The sequence below is a fragment of the Watersipora subatra genome, chromosome 7, assembly GCF_963576615.1.
Source record: "Watersipora subatra chromosome 7, tzWatSuba1.1, whole genome shotgun sequence".
In the NCBI taxonomy this organism is placed as follows: domain Eukaryota; kingdom Metazoa; phylum Bryozoa; class Gymnolaemata; order Cheilostomatida; family Watersiporidae; genus Watersipora; species Watersipora subatra.
In genome coordinates this window covers 39,299,229-39,309,672 of record NC_088714.1, presented here as the reverse complement: position 1 = coordinate 39,309,672, position 10,444 = coordinate 39,299,229, and the positions used below count along the sequence as shown (strand labels likewise).

General features: G+C 36.5%; 1 protein-coding gene across 2 annotated transcripts; it reads right to left on the bottom strand.

Annotated features, from left to right (window-relative positions):
- Positions 1–2,428: 2,428 nt before the first annotated feature.
- LOC137400209 (uncharacterized) lies at positions 2,429–7,699 on the bottom strand. Of its 2 annotated transcripts, none has more exons than XM_068086536.1 (5): positions 7,566–7,699; positions 5,324–5,370; positions 3,934–4,226; positions 3,206–3,310; positions 2,429–3,120 (listed from the first exon to the last, which is right to left on the bottom strand). In XM_068086536.1, the coding sequence occupies exons 2-5, from the start codon at positions 5,355–5,357 to the stop codon at positions 2,815–2,817; spliced, it is 738 nt and encodes a 245-aa protein (XP_067942637.1). In that variant the 5' UTR covers positions 5,358–5,370; positions 7,566–7,699; the 3' UTR covers positions 2,429–2,814. The 2 variants fall into 2 exon arrangements, with proteins under 2 accessions (XP_067942637.1, XP_067942638.1); XM_068086537.1 differs by having other exon boundaries at positions 3,215–3,310.
- Positions 7,700–10,444: the final 2,745 nt, after the last annotated feature.

The following is a 10,444-nucleotide window of genomic DNA, read 5'->3' as shown; positions in this document are numbered from 1 at the left end:
TATAGAAACATATTACTTAAAAGAACTTTAACAATTAGTACATAATTAGAACAGATGCCTAGATTATTCTGACAGGCAATCCATGAGCATAAATAACTTTTACTAACATGCAAACAGCTGGAATAAATTTGTTAAGGATTGTCGAGTGCGTAAAATTTTCTATAAATTTCAGTAAAAAGCATCTGTTATTTTTGTTGTGTAAATAAATGTACATACATGAATTTGAAGCAAAGGAGGAACCGGTCTTCTCCTCCACTAGCCTTTATACTCTTCTCTCTACTACGTCACTTCTCATTTAACATCTGGTAACTACCTGTAACCGCAGAGATCTCAGACATTAGGGCAGCCTGTGGCCCACTAATCCGATTATACAACAATCTTTTTTAGGTCAACCTCTGTGCCAGAAGTCTTTTGTTTATATGCAATGACTCGATTGCTTTGTCTTTTCATCAGTCATCATAAATGAATGTCTCCCTACATTTCGCCCTGCCAATGGAATCAAGGCGACACAAGGCATGCCAACCAGAGTGGTCTAATTTGCGGAGTTGCTCTTCCATGGCTCTTTTCAGAACTATCATTCATTTTCTAAAGTTTGTCCGCTAGAGTATTTCTCGCAATTTTTAATTTTACTACAAACCCTCTACTCAAAAATAAACAGAGACTTGGTTAACGTATATTCCCCTTTTGTGAATAGAAATAGAAATGCTCAATAGAAAATACTAAGCTTAAATTGCTTTACTTTACATATACTTTTTTATCACTTTATCACCGTTTAATATTTATCATCTTGTACCAACTTGTATCAACACCGAAAAATGTGGGAGGCAAGGAAGATAAAGAATACCGAAAGAATTTCTTTCTGTTATTTATAATGTGCAACCAATTTATAAAGGACACTCAGCAACTTATGCTTAGCTTTCAAAGTTTTACTGTCTTTCTAACCTCCGCTTGCAAGCAAGTGTAAATTCCTGGTAGGTATGAGTAAGTAATCCTCAGAGATTAAGTATGCTGACTGGAAGCAGAGGCTGTGGGTGTTTCTAAGAGCAATGTTACACAAACAATGGCTCCATGTTCTTGGCTGGACATGTCTGAGTTGAGTGATAAGTACGATGAGCTGGCTCATAACACGTATTAATGTTTCATAGAATGACAAGGTCTGTCTTGTGTCTAATGATTGGTGTGTGGAGCAGTTGAGGGCACTGAATTGGCTTCTCGATCCATGGGAGACCATAAAATGAGCAAACTGGATGACAAATCATTCATCTTGTCACAGCAAAATGCAAAGTTATTAAAACTATATTTGGGCTATTGCGTTTTAGTTGTTAGAACGGAAGGTAGGATCTTCATTTCTACACAGAGTAGACAACTCTTCGACACCAATTGCAGGTTTTTTATGGTAGAAAACAAATTAATCTAACCACTCTCTACCTAAAAGGAGAACTCTCAATATCACACATTGACAGCTGCCAATGTGTAAAGCATAAGGGAACTTTTGACACTGTTTCATAACGTTCTGACAATGGCGACAGTTCAACCTCTCAAAACTGTTTTAGGCTCATTAGAAAGGTTGAGAAGTAAAGGTAATCTTTTATTGCTTCTCGAGCAAACGGTATACCATAATTTGCAGTACAACCTATGAGTGTGTTTAGTCACATCTTATATGAACAAATGCTACTCATTTACAGTATATACCATGGGCAGCAAGCTCTGCATTAATCTTAAGCCAATTAATTATAAATTGTTTTTTCCACTAGTTGCCATCTACGAGCGGTAATAGTTCAACTGCTTTTTAATGTTCGTTGATTTTTATTAGAACTTTGATACTGTCCATCAAATAGTAGCTAATTACTAAGCTATGTAGGTCAAACAGAGTAAGTTTTGTTGTATACATAAGTTAACCAGATTCAGCTTTGATCCTTATATAAGTCAAATAAAGTTAGCTATGTTGTTTATAAAAGTCAAACGAATTCAGCTTTGGTCTTTATATAGGTCAAACATAGTTAGCTTTGTTGTTTATATAGGTTAAACAGAATGAGCTTTGTTCTATATATAAGTCAAACAGATTGAGCTTTTTCTTTATTTAGGTCAAATTGAGTGAACCGTGTTACAGGGTTGAAGATATGTACTACCTGTATATGGTTTATTATAGCCTACTCTTTTCTCTGACAATATATTAGATTCAATAGGACTGTCTGTGATGTGCACACCAGAGCAAATTAGCGACCCTAAATTTACCAAAAGCTTTGGCATACAATTTGATATTAAATGCTAAAACTTATCTTGCCCTTCTTTAGACTTTGCCCCGCTAACCATCACCAATAAACAGAGGTGTTCGTTTAATCTCCCTCTTCTGGTTATATACTAGCTAGCCAAAGAAGTTGCAAAGCACTTATAAAAATGACAAGTCGTGCGATGTTTCAAATAGCATTTTAAGTATATGATTTATTAACTAAATTAACAGTTATAAAAACATTACAAAACTGTGAATTGTAAGAAAATATTAGCATAAAAACTTATGCAAAATATGAGCCTTACATATGAGATTGAATTGTCATTAAAAATCTGATATAACACACACGTACATTAGGAAACATTTTTTTACACATGAGTGCTTTCCATAGAATTATGAATGTCATCTTATTTGATAACTCAAATGGAATTGGCTTCATTTGTCTACCGGCAAGTGAGAATAGAAGCTGAGAGTAAATTCTACATTGTGAACAACATCATTTTACTCGAGTGAAACGAATGCTACTAAACTATATAATATATTTTAATATATTTTCCTTTCAATAATGATGTATTTTAAAGTGACTAAGAACTTGAAGCAGCTGAACAACAAGCCACTAGCCCCGCGACTAAGACCGCAACTCCGATCACAGCAATGATAGCTACGCCTCCAATAACTGTGCCAATAATATTAAGAACAAAGGCAGCGGTAGCCTTCTTCTTTGCAGAGGAATATTTTCCTTGTTTATAGTCTCGAGCTGAGAGAATGGAGAGTATTGTAGCTGGAATGCCTAGTGGTATGCACAGTACCACAAGTGTTACTATACTCCACGCCAACCAAGTTTTAGGCTGTGTTGATTGAGGGGTCGCTTCTGCATTAGCCGCAACTCTCTGAAAATAAAAACAAAAAATAAAAATCCTTAAATTCAAATAAGCTTGAACGATAAGGTAAAAAGCGTTCACAAATAGACTATACCTGACTAACAGTTGGGAGTTGTCTTCTGTTCTCTGAAGATGGAAGTGTCGGTGGTATTATAGCATCTACATTATTAGGATTTTCTGGGTAGTCATACGAGTGACACTGTAACAAAATAAAAATACAAGCTACACTAATTTTTTAACTAAGATTAAAAATTCAACGTTTACCAGAATTGCGTATTAGTGGTATACAAGAGGGGAATTAGTGTGCAATATTACAGCTTTACATAAAGAAGAGCACGAGCCTTAGGCCCCCGTCTTGTACACCATCATAGTAAGAGCTTTTACCTATGTGGGCTATGTCTATGGCTTTCAAAATTATGTTGTATATAATCATCAAGGAATTATAGTATTTGTTGTGATAATTGGTATACATGTTCGTACGGGAACATCATACCATAACAGTGACACATCATCAGATAGGCCATAGATTGTGTTCAGTATTTAAAGTTTGTAAGTTAATGCAATTGACCGCTTGGCGTGTAACACACGTGACTGGAAATTTCCAAAATTGAAGTTGTTTTAAGCGCGTTACAGGCCTTCCTCTACTTACTAAAACAATTGCTGTATGGCTGGTTGCGCATTGAAAAAGGAGCAAACAACTCCAACTTTATAGGTAAGAGATAGTTTGCATGAACCTGAGATAGTGAGACATAACAGATCTGAAAGCACTCTAATCTGTAGACTGTATTTTTGTTTGCACACGAGACAAATGGTTCTTCCTACCTCATATGACTCATAGGCATTCTCATGAGGACTCCTCATAGACTCATATCTGTTTTCTCTCGATATAGGTTGGTGGACTGAAGCAGCATTTCTATCAGGTTCCAAATAGTCAGGACCAATATAGGCAGGCTCGGGTTTTAACTCCTGATCATCATACGCTGCCTCGACCTGGTGACCATCAGCTCTGGATTGCACTGGAGCTACATAGCTGTATACTGTAACGTATCTGGTTGCGGTATCAGAAGGTAATGGTTTCAAGCTTTCATACGCTGGTGGCTGGTCAATTCTTGTCTCTAAAAATATCCGACTGTTCATATATCTGTAGCTATGAGAAAATCTCATTTTAAACTACATTGTAGCTCATGGCTAACTGATGTGACAACTCCGAACCTAAGTGCAGCGAATGAACTTCTCTAAATAATTGTGAGAAGATGGCAGATGCATGACACAAAAGAAACAGGAAGTTAAAAAAATCATGCCGTTATTTAAAAATATGCTTTTGGATTCAACCACGCCAACCCTTAAAGAAAATATTGTTAGTTTGGTTTGTAGTGGCCAAATTTTGTCTAGCAAAGCTTTAAGGTTTTGAGCTGATCATCTTTGGAGTTCCACTGTGACTAATTTTAAATGAGCCAATTCCTCTATGTTATGGTATTCAGCAAGAATACCTTTTTCAAATGTGAAGACAGCTAGCCACTTACAGTTGATGCTCTCACTTTGTGTACTTATTACTTGTGTACAGTCACTGACTCTCTCTCTCTCTCTCTCTCCTCTCTCTCCTCTCTCTTCTCTCTCTCCTCTCTCTTCGCTCTCTCCTCTCTCTCCTCTCTCTCTCTCCTCTCTCTCTCCTCTCTCTCCTCTCTCTCCTCTCTCTCCTCTCCTCTCGCTCCTCTCTCTCCTCTCTCTCCTCTCCTTTCTCTTCTCTCTCTCCTCTCCTTTCTCTTCTCTCTCTCCTCTTCTCTCTCTCCTCTCTCTCCTCTCTCTCTCTCCTCTATCTCTCCTCTCTCTCTCTCTCTCTCTCTCTCTCTCTCTCTCTCTCTCTCTCCCTCTCTCTCTCTCCTCTCTCTCTCTCTCTCTCTTTCTCTCTCTCACACATTGCTGACACATTGCTGACACATTAAATTAACAGTAAGAATTAATAGCATCTCATTTTTGCTTTCAACTTCCTAAAGCAGACTTGGTAATTGACAAAAATAGTGCCAAAATGCTGATATAGTTGTAGAGATGTAAATATTAGTTTTGATCTTTGTCATATCTGATAGAATTGGCTAGAGAGCATCAAAGTAGACCGGAAACGCTGATATACTGGTAAGTTGTATTTTGTGTCTAGCCATAGAGGTAGGTTAATTGCGAAATGAGCTTCCAATATTACAAGGTAAGGAACATTTACCTACACTCGTTTCTTCATCCTTGTTTGGCTCCATGACTGTCTTGGCACTAAAACACAGGCTATTGTCAGGCTATTGCGACACAAGCTAGTAGGTATCGTTTATCATGCAATTAGATGATGTAATAAAGGTTTTATTTGTTGATTGAGGGACACAAGGAATTTTGAGATACTGCTATCAAAAGGTAGCTTTCTCTAAAACTTAGCACTTTGATGTGTCTTATCAGACTTTTAGTTTTGATATAAAGAATACCAAAGTTGCCTCTTCTATTAAGCCAACCACAAACGAATGACACAGTCAATTTGTCATGTTATAGTTTATCAACATGCTCAATAATTGTTTTCTTTTAAATTTTAAGTAAATATTTTTGAATAGTTTGCAAACATGCTTTAAACAATAGTCCATTGCTACCTTTGAAACATATAACTGTGCCTTTATCTTTTTGATAGTACCAATGAGCAAACAACTCCTTGTATTTGAATATCAGTAGTTGAACTGACATGAACATTTATCCATCACGTGCAAATGCTGTTCAGTTCATATACAGTTGAGCAACACGCAATTAGGTGTTGTCAGATGCTGCACCTATTTATAAACCGCGGAAGAAAATACTCTTCTGCGAAAAATAAGGCTACCACTGCCTATGTTTCTAATATTATTGGCACAGTTAATGGGGCATAGTTATCATTGCCGTGATTGGTAGATGCAGTTCAAAATGGAAACAATGTTTTACACTCTAGTAAAGCCTATAAACTACTTTGAGCCCCCAATAGTTATTCACACCAACTCCAATCTTGTTGCTTCGAAACCTGGATGCACTTTGCTACATTTCGCAGAACCAACAACACTGATAGTGAGGACAGGAGAGACGTCTTCACGATAACAATTCCTACAGACAGTCATTCCCGATGCAAGAGTTTAAGAGATTGCAACTCCCAATTTACTTAAATTAGCTGTCCCATTAAATGAAATTGATAGTATAATTATATTATAGTTCTACTATGTAGAATTCTGCTTGTCAAATGAGCATCACCCCCCTTAGGTTGGTTATGCAAGAGTCTCTCTATCTCTTGAAAATTGATCATTTCGACAACGACTGTCTTATGCTTCACGCTTTGTTACTGACTTCCATATAACTCTGTTTTGCGCCTCCGCTTATTTAAGACTAGACAGAAACGTTGGTTTCCTTTGTTCCAAAAGAAGACATTTTGTTCATATAGAGACATTTTGTCCTAGAAGAAAACGTTTTGTCTCCATAAGAAGAGATTTTGTCCATATATAGACATTTTGTCCTAGAAGACGTTTTGTCTCCACAAGGAGATAGTTTGTCCATATATAGACATTTTGTCCTAGAAGAAGACGTTTTGTCTCCATAAGGAGACAGTTTGTCCATATATAGACCTTTTGTCCTAGAAGAAGATGTTTTGTCTTCATAAGGAGACAGTTTGTCCCAATAAGGAAACATTGTCTACAAAGAAGGTGTTTATTAAGCAAAAAATGTGTTTTGTTATTGAAATAGTGTGGTGTGTTATGATTCAAATATAAACACTCACTATTTATTTTAACTGGGAAATTCTTATTGCAAAACAACACATTTTGCTACTGCACCACTGCTGCTGATCTTCAGTAACTCAGTAAGTATTTCAGCAGTTTATTTTTCTAGTTCTCATAGCTGAAGGCGTAATCGATGCAAGGAAAGGCTTTTTGACTCGTACCATTAAAGCACTGAAGCAATGAAGTGGAGCAGTGTCTGGTCAGGTGATATTGAAATTCAATGTAGCATTTAGTGGCTTGGCAGGCTCTCTTTGTATTCAAGCATTTTGATCAACTTTTTTCAGTTTTGACAATTGAAAAAATGGATAACATATCTTCATATGAATGCAAGAAAACTCTAAAGTTGTATCTGCATAGCAACTAGTATCAGTAAAACAAACTCAAAACAGAGAATATGCTGTGATCTGGGAGTTCCACGCAAAACTGGAGTTTTTGTAAGGCGGCTAGGTCTAAAGCCTGACCCTGATAACATACATATTATAAATAACGCTGCTCTTCTAGATTTGACTACTCAGTAAGTATAGATTGTATAAAGGAATATTACGTACTCTCTGTAAACCTACATACAAAGTAAATAAACTATTCAGTGCTTATCAATGCTTGCTGATATAGGATGATTAGTTTACCATCCTACTTGCCCCGAGAATTCAGAACTAGTGTGAATATGAAGAAGGTGAAAACTGTGCTTACCTATAGCTGCTTTAGCTGGCTTCTTTGTTTGTTGGTGCCTCTGCAAATAATACTACTCTCACTTGTTCCGCGTGGTCAGCTTCAGGTGTAGCAATCATCCATTCAATGACGATAGATGTTACGCACATCGCTCGTGTGTCATTAATAAATTCCTGAAAGATTACTTCAGTGTGCCAAAGTGCACGAGGAAATAGTTGACTCATATCAGGATAAAATCTACACTTGAACACTTTTTAGTTTTCAACAAGTTGACTAAATTTAGTGGTGATTCAAAATAGTTAATTATCAATTCTGCATTTCACAGCTGCAATTTCTTACAACTGCTTATAATGGTTGCTTTTGTAATCTAAAAGCTCTAAAGTCTGTGGTAGAACAGCACCTGAAGACAAAACCCATGGTATTTATAAAATACGTAAGAATGTAATGCGTATATATACTTCTACTTAATAAACAGGCTTATAGAAAATAGTATGGTACATCTAAAGCATACTAAACAATTTAGTAATTAAAGGAATGGCGGGTTAGTTGATGCTGGAAGGAATGGAGTGTTAGTTGATGTTGGAAGGAATGACGTGTTAGTTGATGCTGGAAAGAATGGCGTGTTAGTTGATGTTGGAAGGAATGGCGTGTTAGTTGATGCTGGAAGGAATGGAGTGTTAGTTGATGTTGGAAGGAATGGCGTGTTAGTTGATGCTGGAAGGAATGGCATGTTAGTTGATGCTATCCGTATATATAAAGCATGATGCTTCTTAGTCAGTCATATGATTAGTAAGCTTACCTACATGTAGTTATTGTTATTTATGATTAAACAGCAGTAACAGAAGTGCTAAAGAATTGCTATATAAATAACAGAACAAGTGTTAAAAAGTGTATAAGCCCGTAATGCAGTGTACTTATATGAGTGCATACAATGAGCAACAGATGTGATTGCGGTAAAAAGTATTTGACAAACAATGTGAGAAATGAACTTAATTTCAATATTTAGAGCAGTTTTATTTTCTCTTTAACAGATTGAAGAAATTCGTTGCTTAACTATTGAGCAGATGCTTAATATGTGTTTTCTAATTTAAGAACATTGTCAGAGCAAAAATAGGACTTTCAAAATCTTTTTTATAGAAACCCCAAGTTTGAAAGATAAGACAGCAATGGTTTTCCAACCTTGTTGACAAACAGCAATTCTTGGCTGAGGCATTAATACATAGTATGACTATGTATGGTACAAAGTGTGACTATACATAATACATGGTATGACTATATATGGTACAGTATGTGACTATACACAATACATAGTACATTGTATGACTATATATGGTACAGAGTGTGACTATATACAATACATGGTATGACTGTATATGGTACAGTATGTGACTATACACGACACATAATATGACTATGTATGGTACAGAGTGTGACTAAACACAATACATCGTATGACTATATATGGTACAGTATGTGACTATACACAATACATAGTATGACTATATATGGTACAGAGTGTGACTATACACAATACATTGTATGACATGACTATATATGGTACAGTATGTGACTATACATGATACATAGTATGACTATATATGGTACAGAGTGTGACTATACACGATACTGATTATGACTATATATGGTACAGTATGTGACTATACATAATACATGGTATGACTATATATGGTACAGAGTGTGAATATACACAATACATTGTATGTCTATATATGGTACAGTATGTGACTATACATGATACATAGTATGACTATATATGGTACAGAGTGTGACCAAACACAATACATCGTATGACTATATATGGTACAGTATGTGACTATACATGATACATAGTATGACTATATATGGGTACAGAGTGTGACTAAACACAATACATCGTATGACTATATATGGTACAGCATGTGACTATGCACAATACATGGTATGACTATATATAGTACAGTATGTGACTATACATGATCCATAACATGACTATTTATGGTACAGGGTGTGACTGTACATGATATGACTATATTGTAGATAGCAATAAAAAAACCGAGTGTATATATTGTACTTTAGAGTTATCTCTTTTATGCATACAGGAGTAAACAATTCGTGTTTTGTAATAATATGTTTTACGCTCAGTTGTCCTTGCGGATTAAACACTCTGTTTAGTTTTTTTTATGAACGAACCCCTTGAATGCTATACATGGAAATGTAGAATTTAGCTTGCTGTAAACTATCTGGTGACACAAAGAGTATGAAAGTTGCCAAATCAACCAAGCAAGTCACGACATGTGTCACCTGCAAAGAAAGCAAAATGCCGAGATGCCCTAAATCTGAAGACGATCCGCCAACTCACATGATGAAGCTGGATTCTTTTCCCATCACGTGAAAGATACTGCTACCTGGTCAATTTTGTTGATGAATGTTCTTCTATGCAGTTCACTTACTGCCTGCAACACAAGGACTAAGCAACAGCCGTGGTAAAAGCGCTCCCGAGTGCTGTAGATCTGGTTGGTCAAGTAAAAGAGATACACTCTGACAATGGAGGCGAATACACTGGGCAAGCTTTCTGACTAGTACTACTGGACAGAGGAATTAAACAAACAACTACTGCGCCTCACAGCCCATAACAAAATAGGAATGCCAAACGATCATGGAAAACATCGATGAAAATGCGGCGATGTCTCATTACCAAAGTAGGTTTTTCGAAAATGCTGTGGCTATGTGCTGTGAAGTATGCAACCTACTTACGCAACCACGGTTACCAACAAATTCTGTGACTTATTCTGTGGACAACAACCCGACATGAGAACAACTCATAAGTTCGGCGCTACATGTACCTTCTACAACGATGACAGGTGATCTACAACAGGTTACGTCTTCACACTCCGTGTGAA

Excerpts from the sequence above, each read along its gene's own strand:
- LOC137400209 (XM_068086536.1), bottom strand. The coding sequence starts at position 5,357 with ATGGAGCCAAACAAGGATGAAGAAACGAGTGTAG. Across the intron at positions 3,311-3,933 it reads ATGCCTATGAGTCATATGAG|TGTCACTCGTATGACTACCC; the intron begins GTAGGAAGAACC and ends ATTTTGTTACAG. Across the intron at positions 3,121-3,205 it reads AACTCCCAACTGTTAGTCAG|AGAGTTGCGGCTAATGCAGA; the intron begins GTATAGTCTATT and ends TTTTATTTTCAG.